The sequence below is a fragment of the Netta rufina genome, assembly GCF_964035555.1.
Source record: "Netta rufina genome assembly, chromosome: 4".
Taxonomy (NCBI): Eukaryota; Metazoa; Chordata; class Aves; order Anseriformes; family Anatidae; genus Netta; species Netta rufina.
The window spans coordinates 16,617,018-16,632,707 of NC_140127.1; the positions used below are offsets into that span (position 1 = coordinate 16,617,018).

Below are 15,690 nucleotides of genomic sequence, written 5' to 3' on the forward strand. Positions count from 1 at the left end.
GAAAGCTAAGGCAACAACACAAAAAAGCAAAGACAGCAAGCCCTTCTCAGAGATAAACCATCTTAACTACTGGTCTCATCGAGAAAAGTAGCATTGTTTTCTGATGTGATTCAGAAGAGTATGTGACCCTGTCATGTCTTGCATTGAAAGTTAAGGTTCAGCTACATTATGATCCTTGAAACTGTCATCTCCTTATCATTCCTAAAGAGTGTTTTTTTGATAAAAAATCAGCAGTAACAGCTTTTTTTTTTTTTTTTTTTTTTTTTCCCTCACAGTGTTTGAGCCTCTTGGGGTCACTTTTAATTTAAAGTTCCTGTCACATTTTCAGTAGAGGTACATGCAGCAGTTTGAAGAAGCTGCCTCAGAAAATCAGTACAACGATCACCATTCAATATGTTCACTAGTTCATTTTTAGAGAATATCCAATGTGTATCTATGTATGTTTGCCTACTGCTTTTCTGGAGAACTTTTCCCTTCGTGGCAGTGACAATAGGGAACAACAGGATGCCAGAAGGGGGTGTCCCAAGAGCCTGCCAGGGGGTGACATGGAGTGATCTGTGTGTTCATGTACTTACATTTCCCCCATTCATGGTAGATAATTTACAGGTGCACGGAAGAGACTGCACTCCAGCAGGCAGCTTAAATGCTGCGTGACCTTGCTCTTTCAAGGGTTGTATGTTTCCCTCAAGCAGTGAAAGTTTCCAGTACTTTCAGTGGCAGTTCAGCCTGAGTCAAGGTGAGACACAGTAGCAAGCTGCTGCTTAAATACAACAGAGAGAATTTCCAGGTTGTCTTCAGGCAGACTTTGTGGCAGCAGAGGGGAAGAGTACCTTCCTTCACATGGGCGCCACCAAACATCCGAATTCTTCACCCATCTGTGCAAGCGTCCCAGGTAAAACCTGGTATTTGGACTGTCACAGATGTGTGAGGGGCTGTCTCCCACGTGGGGAGATAACCCAGGCGGGCAGAATGAGCCAGGTTAGACACAGAGCGTGAGGAACCTGAAGAGAGAAGCACATCCCAGTGAGGAAGGTCACCTGCAGCACCAGGGGGCAGTACTGGGAGGGAAGGGGAAAGCAGCACTGCAGCCCCTGCAGCTCTGCTCGCTGCACATTTTAATTCTGCAACATAAACCAGATGCCTCCTGTGCAGCCAGGTGGTGAGAAGGGCCCACACAGAGGTGACGCAGAGTGCTGTACAAAGAGGCAGGGTGCAGGACAGCAGCCAGCTGGGGAATTGAGCTCAGGGCTCGTGCTTCCAGTCAGGTCCAGTCACAGACGAACGGGTCTCAGTTGTAGCAAGGACGTCCTTTCCAGGAACATTTTTGGCCATCCTCTTTTCCAAGCACCCTGCTGGCTAGTGAGCTGTGCCTTTACTGAACAGCTTCCAGGGAAGAGTAATTCTGCTGACCCAGAGCCAGAAGGCAGAGCTGCTGGGAGACCTGACCAGCTGGATGCCTTCCCCCGGTCCCCCCGGGCAAGATATTGAGTGCCCTCTGTTTAGCAAACCACTTAGCATTTGGCCCACACAAACCACAAATGATACCTTCTCACCTGAAGGGAATAAAAGCGTTTCACCTCTCTTCATGCAATGAGACTGTTACATTAAAAGCCTCTTCAATTTTAGACCTTGTGATTGATTTCTGTTGGCCCAACCGTCAGGTTCAGACCACGCTCAAAGCTATCATCTGCTTCAGCTACTGTTTCAGATCCACAGAGGACTCAACCGTTGCTGTTTCTCCAAAGAAAAAACACCTTGGGCTTAAACAAAAGTTTTGTCACTTTCTCTAACATCAGAGCAACATCAAGTACCCTCTGAAGACGTGACTTTTGCTAAAATAAACCTCAAACTTTGCATACTCCAATTTGTACTGTGTTGAAATGGTCTTTTAAAAACAAGCAAACAAACCAAAGCTTAAGGGTCCCAATCCTGGCTAAGGGTGCTGTCCTGACACTGACCTGTTTGCAAATAGCTTCTCTTTCAGACAGTGCTTTGGAGCAGGAGGCAGTGAATCTTAAACAATAATCCCCCAGCAGCGTGCTCCAGTTTTGCAGCCTAACACACAGCTCAGGTTTCTCCAGGGATTGGGGACTGCCCACCAACACCCTCCCCACAAAAAGCTGCTCATTCTCTGCAGCTGCAGTCCTCCATGGCTCTCAGACAGCCTGAGCTCCTTTCTTTGTCCGCTGAGCTGGAACCGTTCTGTTATTGGGGGGATACTAAAAAACCTTACCCAGATAAGAACACCTCCCCCTGACCTGCCCCAAAAGCCTGCCTGGGGGTGAGATGGAGGAAGGTGGAACACCAGTGCAGCAGAACAAACCCAGCAGATACTGTCCTGCCAGTTGGACTTTACAAAGGCTGCTGTTTTGCTGCCCCATTTCCTCTAATTAAATGCATCGCGTTCATGTTCCTTTGGAAAACTTCAGTATTATGTTTCTCTGACACTCCCTTCTCTATTCTTTTACTCCTTTCCAAAATGAAAATAAAAATAATAATTAAAAAAAAAGGCAGACTCTGGGCTGAATCTGAGCAGTCATGCTTTGAATCTGAAGGTGCTCCAACACCTTTTTTTCCTGTCTCAACCCCAAATTTGGGTCCCTAGGGATCTACACCCTGTACTGTAAGAAACTTTATTGATTTGACAGCAGGATTTAGTACTTACTGCTGCTTCACCCTGGCACAGGTCATTCTGTCAGTTTGTGGCCCACCAACCACCTCCCTCCCACCTACCGCACTGTGCCCTGGTGTGCTCGTTCCTCAGACTCCCAGGATTTGTGTAGAAGGACATGAGTAACCCTGCTGGCCTTTTCTCTGTAGCCTGCTGGCTTCATATCTCAAAAGCTTGCCCAGAAGCCCCTTGCTGCCCCTGGCCGTGCAGCCCGCTTGGGAGTACTTCATCTATAGCTATCAGCCTTCCTCTGTCCTCTTCCTCCTCCCTCAGCAACACCTGAGTTGTACAAGTGTCATCGCACGTGCTATCAACCAACCTCCTGATATCCATGAGGTTATCCAGATAAGATAGGGAAAAGAACTGGTTTCAAAGTCTTTAGTCCACATTTCTATTTCCTTGCTCCCCTGCCAGCAGAGCGCTCCTAATTTTTTCAGAAAAAAAAAAAACAAAAAAACAAAAAACAAAAAACCACACTTTGCTTTAAGTGTAAATATATGGGCACAAAGCACAGCTGTGTGGGCGTTAGGTATGTTGACGTGATCCTGGGCAGGACGAGGGGCACTGATTCTCCCTGTCCCCTTCATCCAGATAAACATGGATTCGTGGTGTCAGGCTGGCCACGTGGGAAAGGCACCTCAGCAAGAACTGTCAGACCGGGAGCTGCCTCAGCTCGTACGCTGCTGACGACCTGGCTTTGGAGAAACCAGCCGCGCTACCTGTACTCCTCGACTTGCTGCGCTGCTGCCTTTGATGGATGGGAGCACACCAGAATTCTCACCGGGCGTCTCCCGCCCCTACCTCAGAAGCAGAGCCTAAAGCCCTCCCAATCTTTCACTGGTGAAGCGAGGCTGGCTGGACTTGTTACAATCAAGCCGCCCCATCTCAAAGTTTTCCTTTTCAAAGGAGGAGCCGTCTGCTCACGGGTTCATTGATTCCCTGCCCAGCAGGAATGTTTGCTCGGCACGGACAAGCCACACCTCTGATGACTGTAACAGGCAGAGCGCTCTCTGTTTTGATATACTATCAGCTGGGTTTATCAAGGTATATAAACAAAACCTCCCCGCTCCAGAACTCTCCCTCTTCTGGCCAGCAGTCCCTGTGGAGCGTGCGGGGGCTGCGACCGAGCTGAGCTCACCTGCTATTTCAAGGAATTTTAATAGCAGGTTTTAAGCTACTTATTTACTTTTTTTGGTCTGTGCAGGAAGTCTGAGCTAAAAAAAAAAAAAAAAGATAGAAGTATAATTACCCTGGCACGCCTGCATTCCTGCTCCGGGCTCAGGCGGGGAGGGCGTCTTTCTTGTCGGTGCAGGCACATTTGAGCCAGGAAGAGGACCGGATCCCTGGAGATCATCGCCACAAACGCGCGTAACTGAAACCTCCAGCCATGCTGAAACAGATATTATCGGACATGTACATTGATCCTGACCTGCTGGCAGAACTCAACGAGGAGCAGAAACAGATCCTCTTTTTCAAGATGAGGCAGGAGCAGATCAGACGGTGGAAAGAAAGAGAAGCTAACGCAGAAAAGGAAGAAAAGAAGCAGCAAAAGAAGCCACCGCTGAGAAAAGGTAAGTCTCGGCCTGCCAGCTGCTTCCCCCTCTGGCACAGACCAGACCAACTCAACTGCTCCCCACAAACGGAAGGTAGCGTGTCCCTAGGGCAATTTCTTCTTCCAGGGACTGGGAGCAAAAAAGCATCAGAGCTGCATTGCCAAACTGTAACTAACCTCACTTCCCAAGCTTAATTTGGCCTGGCATACAATGGTTTTACTCCCTCACCCAGATACTTTGCCCTTTGCCAAGTTCCTAAACCCCCTTTCCTGGGAAGCTGTGGCTTCCTTACTCACGGCAGCAGGAGATGCAGCTCATCAAGTATCCCACTGAATGGGAGCCTCTGAACCTGTCCATAAGATAACCGTGGACTCAAACACCTGTCCTGGGGTGCCAGGAACATAGGGGAGCTCAAAAAGTCCCTTTACCTTGTCTGAGGCACCAGATCTGCAGGAGTTTCCCTTGTGCTTTTAGACCTGAAGTTTTTTTTGCCTGGATTACACAGCATGTTATATGCTAGCATGGTATCACCGCTCTCCCACCTGCTCTATTTGCAGATAGTTCACCCTCACCCACGCCTTGGTCAAGGGGGTTGGGAGGAATTAGAGAAAGAAAGGAAATATTGGCATCCCTTGTCCCCACATTCAGAAATGTCCCCTTCTCTGTCCCGGCTGCAGTATTGTGAAATGAAATGGGAGGTGTGTCCTGTGTCCCAGCCGAGCTTTCCCCATGTCCAGCCACTTTTGGAAAGGCTCTGCCAACGGCAGCAGCCGGGGGACGCAGCACGTGGGACACAGGCCCTGCACAGAGCGCTGAGCAAACAGTGTTTGCGAAAGAGCTACTTCTCTTCCAGCCAGCGGGAAGTCAGTGAAATGGAAGCTGGGAGCTGACAATGATGTCTGGGTCTGGGTGATGGGCGAGCATCCTTCAGATAAATCGTATGCAGCCATCTGTGAAGAGATCCAGGCACAAAGGGCAAAGCAGTTAGCAAGCGAGCAAGGCAAGGAAGTGAGGTAAGCACCCTTCACCTGGGGGACTTGGTGGGCAGACACAGAGAAAAAGACATTCCTAGAAATTGGAGGCTGGACACTTCTCTGGGGACTCTCCCCCCCTGTTTTGTGAATTTTCCTTCTCGCAAGGAAGTGGGCGGGCAAGTCCAGCATCACCACCAGGAAGCAGCACAAGCCCTTTATAAAACCTCTTTTTTCTTTCCTTTGATTTCCACCTTGGGGCTGGGCTGGGTGTGACTGTCACACTCTACTTGCAGACAAAAGGCTCAGGTGAAGGTCGGCTTTCTGTGGGTATGCATGGTGCTGGTGGACACCATCTCCAGCCCTCCCCAGCTCATGGAGCCTCCCGTGATGTCCCTGCTGTGGTCACCGCAGCAGTTCATAGGAAATGGCAGCTCTGTCACCGCAGCAGGTGATGCGTTTGGCTTGCACCGATTCAGCAGCAGGTGCTCCCAATGAGTAATTAAATTAATTATTCCATCTACCTGATCTGGAGATATGATAGCTGCACGCACGTGCTCCATCGTGGTGCTGTTCTGCTCATGTGTAACTTCCTCTCAGATGCTTGGAGAGCAGAAAGTGACTCCCTGGGATTCCTAAGACCTGTCTCTCCTGTTTCAGAGACACCAACTGTTCTGTAACGCCGTCCCTGCATCCCCAGCTGGGAGTCCTTGGTGGGACAGATGTTCAGGGGAACAACAAAGGCACTGTGGAGGAGCAGAAAGAAGATGGTAGAAAAACTGCTGCTGCTACAATGGGGAAAAGCAAGGAGCTAGAAAAGGTACTTCCACCCTTTTCTCCATACTAACGAACCTCATTTGCCTGAGATCTAGGAAATGCAGCAAATCCTGATTGCTATTGACACAAATTTGAGTGAGAGGAAAGCCAGCTGCCTGTGAAAGGCTTTGCTGTACTCCTAGAAGAAGCCGTGCTGTTACATCCTTCCTTAGGACTTGGGAGGTCCGAGTGCTATTCTCATCTGGGATAGATCTGCTCTGTAGCACTGGACAAGCTACTCTCAAATCCTCTGCTTCTGTTCATTGTGGATAAAATGAGGGTCAGAGTATTCTCCCTCCTGCTTAGTGGCTAGTCTGGACTGCTTTCTGGGCAAGACCAGAGAGCCCATCCCAGGATTTGAGGGCTATAAACTTGCATGTGCAGACAAATGATCTACTTTTACAAGAGATCAGATGCATAGTTTTACCAGTATCCTCTAACATGCATATTTTCAGGTAAAATAGCTTATGACCTTTACAACATAGGAAAGCATCAAATGCAAGTAAGCAGTGCCAGTACCTACAGCTTTACTGAGGTAATATTTTTCTCCAGTAGTAAATACATTCTACTTTTTAATTGGCTACCAAAAAAAGCCATTTGCAGAAAACAGAAGAGGGCAAATTCAATTAACTACCAGTGCAACCAAAGTTGAACGGAAATGTCATGTTGACTCACTGGGAAAAGTCCAATCTCATTCAGCGAGTTTTTATTCAGCCTTTTGCTGCTAACTTGTGTGACTGCATATTCTTTTATTACCCAGCCATGCCATGTCTCAGTATAAAAGCATGATAACTGAAAGCTGGATTTGGGTAGAGTGCCTCTCCCACTGCTGCCAAAATACTGAAGGGAATCCAGTGGCTGACTCCTTTATCAAAAGGCTCTGAATCACACTGGGTTTTTCTCAGCACTGTTTGCTGAAGTTGAGCAACTCTATGTGGGAGATTTTTTTCCCTCCCCCTTTTAAAGGAAGTTATTAGTCAGAGCTATCTAAATAAATAAAACAAAATCCAGCCAACCAAAAATCCCACCACCACAAAAAAATGGAAAACCCTTTCAAAGTTTCAAAAGAAACTGAGGCTTCTTTTTTTTTTCTTCCTTTTTTCTTCTTCTTCTTCTTCTTCTTTTTTTTTTTTTAATATATATATATTACTTTTTGTTTTCTGACATTATGTTATGGGTAATTTTCCCAGGTTTCTGATGTTTTTGCTAGTAGGAGGAATACAGACGGCAGAGTGTTTCCTTTTCTAGGTGTGGAAAGGGAGGGGAGAAAGCGTTTTTTTTTCCCCTGCGATGTAGTTCCCACTTAACTGTACCTGAGGGAACTGGGCATTCTGCTCTGCCTGCTGCAGGGGAGAGGGGTTTGATCTAAGAAAACGAGCTGCTTCGCTCACATTTTAACTTCCTAGCTTTCTGTCTAGGACAGGGAAGTTGGAAGCACAGGTTCATACTAAGCGTTGTAGAAGATAAAGCGTGTCCTTGGTAAGCCGCGCAGCGCAGTTAACTCGTTACTCATTGTGCTGTGGGAGGCAGGCTGAGTCAAACAGGGAGGTGGGTGGGTGTTTGCTCAAAGACAAGGCTAACTTTTTCTCAAAAGACAGGTCTCGGATACCAACCTCTGCCAGTGTAGCTGGACTGGTTTTAGGGAAGAGACACGCAGCTTGTTGGGTCAGTCTGACAAGCAGCAGTTTGCAGCACACAGCAGCAGCTGAGCACAGGCAGGTAAAGCTCTAGCAGATTTTGAGAGGGAAGGAAAGGAAGTTGTCCACTTCCCGGGACCACTCGGGATCATCACTTAGCAAATCCAGGCAGGCTTGGGACAATCCCGACACCCCTGACTCTTTCTCCTGTGGCATGTATCACGTAAAAGTGAGAAGGAGTGAGCAGCTTCTCCTTGGCACCAGCTCTAAAAATGCAGAATGCTCCAGCCTGCCCTGTTGGGGCCTCTGGGGAGGGCTGTGAGAGGAGGGCAGCCTGCAGAGCACAACGCGTGGCACTCCCCCACCCACAGCTTTCCAGCTGTGGCAGCCCAGCACTGCTACACGGCACCCGTACTCTCCACCTGCAAATTCTCCAAATTTGCAAGCACGTACTCTACAAAAGAGTAAAGGTCCTGATGCTGCATTAATTTTTCACTGCTCTTTTTCTCTGTCCAGAAGGAAGCCAGGGATGTTCACCAGATGCTGGCGGACTGCCACATGAGGAAGGGTGGCTTCCCGCAGGTAAGTTGCAATCTAGGACCTAAAAACACATTGAGGCAGGCCCAGACTTTACCCTAGAGTTCCAGTCAGCCTCAGAGACTCACCTGACCCACAAATGCCCACCTCTTGGACCAGTTTTACCCAACATTGCCATATTCCTCAAATGTGGTGTTACAATTCGGACTGGCCAAAAGGCAGGCCAGCCTGGCAGACTGGGCAACACCATGGGACGATGTTCCTGATGATTTCTGGTAGACTGTTTTCCCCTATTTTCTCTGTTGTGACCTGCAGTAAAGGAAGAGGGTCTGCATGTTGTTGAAACAAGGGATTCACAAAAAAGAATGGAGTTCTCAGTAGTTCAAGGCTAGCTAAAAAGCAGGGCTAAAATGAGCCTGGGACAAGGCACTAAGCATACTATTTCTTTCACAGACGAAGGAAGCACCAAAGAGAAATTCAGAAGAAACCGCAGCCCCACTGAAGGCAATACCACAAAGCCACACAAGCTCAGAGAGCCAGAGTACGCTGCAGAAACCTGATGAGAATGAGCCTGAATGGCAGGAATCCTGTAAGATCTTAGGATGGCCTTTTCCTATGGGGCTTGAGAAATCTTAGGGCTCTATGTGGTCATCTCATTCTCCTGCAAAACTGGAACTGAGTATTTCTCAGTCAGCGGCTGGAGAGTACTGCCAGAAACTACGCTGCTGCATTATCAGAAATTTTTCTGAGTCCACACAGCACTGAGACTAGAATTGGGCAGGAAATGGAAAACGTATCCTACAGAAAAATCACCATTTGGAACCATTTCCTCATTTCAGTCTTTTCTGTATTTTAAGCTGATTTTCTTTTTAGTTGAAATCTGATAGCTTTGAACACTAACAGTGCCAAGCAGAGTGGGTCCTGCTGGCATGTGGTAGTGCTCAGATAAATTTAAATTTGTTGATTAAAATAATCAACAAACAGCAGCCACGTAGGTGTAGCCAAGATAATTGATTTTAAACCAGAGATTGCCTTTGGTAGAACTTTGCAGTAACCATTGCTCATGTGGACTAGGATAATGGGTGGCGAGGAAAAACTAAAGAGGGCAATTTCATAAGCACTTTATTCATGGCAAACTGCTTTCACTGAGTGAAAGGAGCCCTTTTTGGACTTCAGAAGGGAGCAAGGAGGGCTTTTGCTGCTCCATAAAATTTATTTCTGTGCAGAAGGTCAGCACAAGGCCAAAGCAAAACTCCTTTGTGCACAACTGAGCCACAATGTGGAGATGTGGGCTGATCCAAGACCTTGGAAATAATATAAAACTTGAAAAAAAAGGCCACATAAAATATGAACAAGGGGCCAAATCTCCTTGCTTTTTACCATTTCTTCAAGGCACAGTCCTCCCATCTGCTTCCTTACCATGCAAAAAAAAAAAATTTTTTTAAATCCCATCTAAGCAGAGCACCTTCTAACATAACAAATCCAAACAATAGAAAGGAAAATGACAAAACAGTATGAGACTTCTAGTGACATCTGTCTGTGCTGCCAAGTACTTCCTGAACTCTCTGCTTTAGTCACTATGACAGCTACATTTCCTTCAGAGATCTCCCAGAGTAGCTGCATACTTCAAGGGTGATTTTTGTAAAATAGCTAAAGAGTTAAAGAGACATTTTGACTCGATTCCTTTTCATGGAGTCTTGCTGTCCAGCTTCCTCAGAGACTGAAACAAAGGGTTACAAGCTTGTTATATACGAAATATCCTCACACTCTGCTTGCCTTTGTTTCCACCCAGCTTCAAATTCTACCCCTCATACTTCCTCTCCTGGGAAGAAGGAATATCGGAGAACTTGATGTGTTTTTTTTTTCTTTTTCCTCAATTCCTCCCCTGCTGTTCAGTAGATGGCAATGCAGTACTACCAATTGTTTTCACTTCAGGCCAAGGGTTCTATTTTTCTTACTAATAAAATAAATATGCAGTTGATTACAAAAGCAAGGAGAAAACTAGCCTATCTCAGACTGGAGAGCCAGTTACTCCTGCAGACTCCAGGATGTGCTACTGGATGCTTATAACCTGCAGAATCAAAGCAGTATTTCAGAAAAAAAAATTAAAAATCCAGCCAAGTTCTCTACTTCCCATAACAATCACAGCAAGACTTCCTTCCCTCCTCAAAGTCCATCAGGATTTTCAAATCCTTCAAAAGATTGATTTGGGGGTCATTTCAGCAGTTGTTTTTGTTCTTACAAATGAGTGCATCTTTCAGACAGTGGCCAGAGTAGCTGAGCCACTACAAGCTTCTGTGGAAGATGAATGGCTTCCAACTTAGGCAACCTCAAGCGCCTCCTTGAGAACACAGGATGGGGAGAACCTTAGTCCCACAGACCCCTCCCTCCATGGTAACACTGCCTATGCCCAGGGCTGGAGCACAGAGAGAACCCAAATGCTCTGAAATGAGTTATTCTGCAATTTCAGCAAGCAGGGAGATGACCAAGGGGCAGCAAGCTTAAAACTTGCCTGCTTGTTCGCTCCTGTAGGACTCATTTTTTGTTCCAGTGCGGAAAGCCAAGGCGGCAGACGAGAAGAGACGCTCCCTTGCGCAACAGGCCAGGGACGACTACAGGAGGCTTTCGCTGCAGGGTGTCCGCAGAGGGAAGCAGGCAGATATATCCAAGAATGCCACAGCAGGAGATCGACGACCGCTCCAGTACCCGCCTCTCCCACCCAAGCCTAAACTTCTACCTTCTGTGATGGCAAACGGGAAAGCAGTTAGGTAAGAAACATCCCTCTGCACTCTTGAGGGATGAGATTCTTCTGCTCTGGCAAGGGCTGGCTGAGATGAGAAATGTTACCTGTCCTCCTTGTGTGGAGGAGACACTCCACTGTGAAAAACAGGCTAGAAAATATTCCAGCCTGGGGTGTGAGGATTGGGGCAGAGCTGTTGATTACAGTGATGAGGTGTATTTGTTCACTCTGGGAGGTTTACTGTCCGATTGGGATTCTCATCAACATTCCTGTTCCCTAGATAAGCTCCCACACCAGAAGCCTTGTTCCTGTGACACTCATACAGTTCTGTTCAGTCTTCAAGTGATTTTCAGTGACTCCAGTTCACCCAAGGCTCCTTGGACAGGAGTTGCTTCTGTCATGTTGTAACAGACAAGAACAGGTGGTGGCTTACTGCAAAGGGATCCACCTCCACTGAAAACACTAGAAATCCAGGTTTGGACTATTAAAAACAAAGATGAGGGCTTAGCAGCTGAGGATCAGCATCCATGTCATGGTGTAAAAGTTGCACTGTGTGTTTTCGCCCAGCTGAGGGAAATGCCACTGGAGCTGCTAACCAGCGTGTCCTCAGGTTCAAACCCTCAGCCTCCTGTTCCTGGCCCCCATTCTCTCGTCTCTGCCCCTCCCAGAATGCCCAACCTCTGCATTATACGGAGCTTTTGGACATAAAAAGACCCTCTTCTGACAGAGTCAAGTTCTCTTACCTGCCATGTGTGAAGTCAGACTCAGTGACAGGTTTATATAGCAGAACATCCTAAAGCCCAGAGGACGTACATCTTTGCTGGGTGTCCACTGAAAACCACACAATAATGCTGACAGCTTTGTTATCGTAAGCCTGCTGTTTAGGGCTGTTCATAATACAATGAACAAAAGGTAATTCTGCTAAGGACTCAAAAGCTGTTTGAACTTGCACAAATTCGCTTTCTTTTGTAACAGGAAAGAGGGAATCCAGAGGACAATCTCCAGTTCCACTGAAGAAAGCATCATCAAGTGGTTCAAAGAGGAGCAATTCCCACTCCGAGCTGGCTATCAGAAAACCACAGACACGATAGCACCGTGGTTCCATGGTGAGTTCTGAGCATTTCTGCCCCCACCCAAACTTTTAAGCTGGTACTGCTAACATGGCTGCTGCAAGAGGCTGGGTCCAGGAGCTTTTCAAAGGTGCATAGCTAAGTTATCAATTTTAAATGTGTATAATAGCTTAGATTCCTTTAAATTCCTCTAGTATTACAACAAAGTCTAGGCTAAAGTCTCAGAACAGAGGCCAGATCTTCTCAAATTCTCATAGCCTGTTGATAACAAGCTTACTATGCCAGGAATTAAACAGCATGAAGTACAGTTAGCATGAGACCATGGCCAGCTACTGGCAATGGCAATACAGCTCCTGGACTAGTGAGTAAGAAAACATGCAGGTATGGAAGCACTGTGAATTAGTTTCAGAATGGCAAAGCACACTTCTTGTGAAAATTGTTCCATCCCCTCCTCTGCAAATGCTATTTTCTCTTCAGCTCTGTGTTTCGGTTTCCAACAGGTATCCTGACTTCTCAGAAAGCAGAGGAGCTTCTGAGCAAAATGGTGCCAGGGAGTTTTCTGGTCCGGGTCAGCGAGAAAATCAAAGGCTACGTGCTTTCCTATCGGTCTGTGGAGGGATGTAAACATTTCCTTATTGATGCCTCCAACGATTCCTACAGCTTCCTCGGAGTGGACCAGCTACAACATTCAACACTGGCTGACCTTGTCGACTACCACAAGGTGAAATTCTAGCAAGGCACTCGTTAGCTATTTGTTTGTGTAGCTGCCTCAGGGCATTTCAAAATAAGAAGGAACAGATTTAGTTGTCATAATGTAGGTAAGTAGGCCCATTTTTGCTACCATTGAGTATCCTTTGTGATGCTCCAGAAGGGTTTGCCAGCCTCATAGGGATGTCTCAGACAACCTAATACGTCTCAAATGTCTTAGACCTGAATTGCTCTTCCTGCAGTGGGCAGAGGACCTTGCACAAAGCTCAAGGTCCTACATATTATTTAGTAGAAATACTGATAAGGTGATAGGCAGCATACTTACTCAGGCATTTTTGATTTTGTCCGTTGTTGTAGAGTCCCAACAGGTCAGGTAAGCAGAAAAATTGCTGGTCTCTAGCTCTGGAAAGAAAGAGAACAAGGTATCTTTATAATCTCCAAGCAGACAAAGGGCTGTACTAAGCAAAAGTAGCAAATAGGGAAGGGAAGGGAAGGGAAGGGAAGGGAAGGGAAGGGAAGGGAAGGGAAGGGAAGGGAAGGGAAGGGAAGGGAAGGGAAGGGAAGGGAAGGGAAGGGAAGGGAAGGGAAGGGAAGGGAAGGGAAGGGAAGGGAAGGGAAGGGAAGGGAAGGGAAGGAAGAAGGACTTCTTGCAACAGTAACACCAAGTGTTTGCTAGCATTGACTGCACTTGCATAGGCTCCAAGAACAACCAAAGCCTGCACTCATGTATTTTAAGATCTGCCTAGGGACACGACAATCTTTTTGCCTAAAGGTTCATTTATTTTTTGTGTTTCTTTTCAGTAAGTGCCTAGTATAATGCATACATGGCTAAACCAAATTGAACATGGGGAAAATATCTATGCTTATTTGCTAGAGCTCTTTCTGGACTGCTTCAACCTGCTTCTTTTGTGTGGATTTCACAGTCCAGGCTGAATCTGTTGAAAGCAGGAGCTAGACAGCTACTGGTACCAAAGCTGGAGAATTTAAAGCCTGGCTGTGCATGTCTATATTAGAATCACACCCACAGTCTGCAAAGAATCCTACAGACTCCACTGCACTACAGCAGATGTGTGTGGGAGTAGGGTGAATCTACCCTGGTGAAATGCTCTGGTGGGTTCTGCTTATCTTCCACTGGGGGACCATGAAAGAAGGCAAGTTCCCACCACGCATCTGTTGCTGGGGTTGGGAACAAGATAGGAAGCAGAAACCCTGCTTCGAGGGAATTCTCGTTAGAAAAGGGCTTGCCAAAGCAGACGGCACGTGCTCACTTCAGGATCCACCCTTGTCCCTCCCACAAACAGAGCCAGAAGCTCAGATCCCACTCGTGGGCACCTCTGCCTGCACTAGAACGACTGCAGTGAGCTTGTAGTCCCGCTTACCTGCATGCTGCACAGTCCTCGCTCCAGCTCTTTCCAGGCAGGACAGCACTGCATGCTGTAGGAGCTGTGGTCACCTACGAGACAAGCAGTGCTGTTTCCAAGAACTACCAGAATCACACCACTGGGTTATTGCATCAAGCACTGACATTGCTTTGTGAAGGCAGAGGGCAGCCCTGTGGATCTGTCCCCTGAATTCCCAGGGCTCTGAGTCGTACTGCACAGCAGAACAAACAGGTCCATGCAGTAACGGAGGCAGGGAGACTGCTGTTCACTCCATGACTCTGTGATAGGTCGGGTGTATCCTGGTCTGTTTGAAAAGTGTTTTAACTTTATCCTCTGCCAACAGGAAGAAGCCATCACTTCCATGGGGAAGGAGCTGTTGCTTTACCCGTGTGGTCAAGAGGACCACGAACCAGATTACATCTCCCTCTTTAAGTGAACCTCCCAGTCTCATCACGTAGCCCCGAGCCTGTTTTCACAAAGACCGCACTTCAAACTGGAGCTGGCTGACGCTTACCTGAAACTTGCCTCAAGTGCCTCTATTTTAAATCCTTCACAACAAAGCAGTAGGAGGATAAGTGCTGTCGTGGGCTTCTCATTTCAACAGGATGCATCAGCCCAGCAAGCTACAAAGCACCCAGAAATATCACGCACATTGGAGTGAATTGGATGATGAAGTATCAGCTGCACGGGGAGATACTGCCATGTATTTTCATTGGGTTTCTGCAGATTTCCTCGGGGACATCTATGTTCAAGCTGCCTTTTGCTCTTGACTGCAAGGTTATGTGCTGCCTGGGAAATAGATTGGTATCTGCAATTGAATGAGATCATAGCTTCCTGAAGGCAGCAAACAACTCAGAGAAGTGAATTGGTCTTGAGAGTAATTTGTATAATGTGAAGCTTAATCCTGTAAAATGCTGTGCCCTTGGAATCAAGGATGTTCAAGCCAAACATCCAAGCAAACCCCTGGTGCCTTTCAGTGACGTGTTCTCTGTAGAGGGATTTTTATGAAAAATGCATTTTAAAAGTTCCTTTAGCTTCTGAATATAGACTCTCACTCTTTTAATGTGTATCTATATCCCATGCTGGCCTTTCTGCATAGAGGGGGACTAATCTTTTGAAAGGGAGAGAGGAGAAGGGATACAGAAATTTGTTTGCAAGAAACATGCACAGAGCCTAAACAATGTAAGAAACAGGGCATATCAGTATTAATAAAGTTTACAGAAATGTTTGCCAGTAAAGAATGTTATTTTCCAAAGTGGAGCTATTTATTACAAGTTGTGTCTGGATTACTGCATCTGTTGTGAACTTTAACACAGAACTATTTCTTTCAACATAATGTTCTCTCTTCGTATCTGTTAAACTGCTCTTGAAAAACACAACTCAGAATACTGGGGGAGAAACTGGACAGAATCACACAGCAAATTAATTCTTACCCTGACTGCCTCCATTTGAGTTGCTGCATGTGACAAACTGTACAGCTGACGGTTGTGCAAATCTCCTAGCGTCATCATTTGTTAGAGATGTGACGCTCAAGTGAGCAAGTGCTCAGATGTTTACCTGTTCCTTTCCTTTGGGTGGATCAGGGCCACTCTGCTAAGCAGCAGC

At 46.8% G+C, this 15,690-nt stretch overlaps 1 protein-coding gene across 1 annotated transcript; it reads left to right on the forward strand.

The window, feature by feature from the left end:
• Window positions 1–4,058: 4,058 nt before the first annotated feature.
• On the forward strand, window positions 4,059–14,544 carry SH2D4A (SH2 domain containing 4A; the record flags this gene model as incomplete). Its single annotated transcript, XM_084285848.1, has 9 exons — window positions 4,059–4,242; window positions 5,078–5,237; window positions 5,856–6,015; window positions 8,165–8,230; window positions 8,639–8,774; window positions 10,737–10,953; window positions 11,901–12,031; window positions 12,496–12,716; window positions 14,429–14,544. 9 exons carry the CDS (start codon window positions 4,059–4,061, stop codon window positions 14,519–14,521), a joined length of 1,368 nt encoding a protein of 455 aa, XP_084141974.1. The 3' UTR covers window positions 14,522–14,544.
• Between the last annotated feature and the right edge of the window lie 1,146 nt (window positions 14,545–15,690).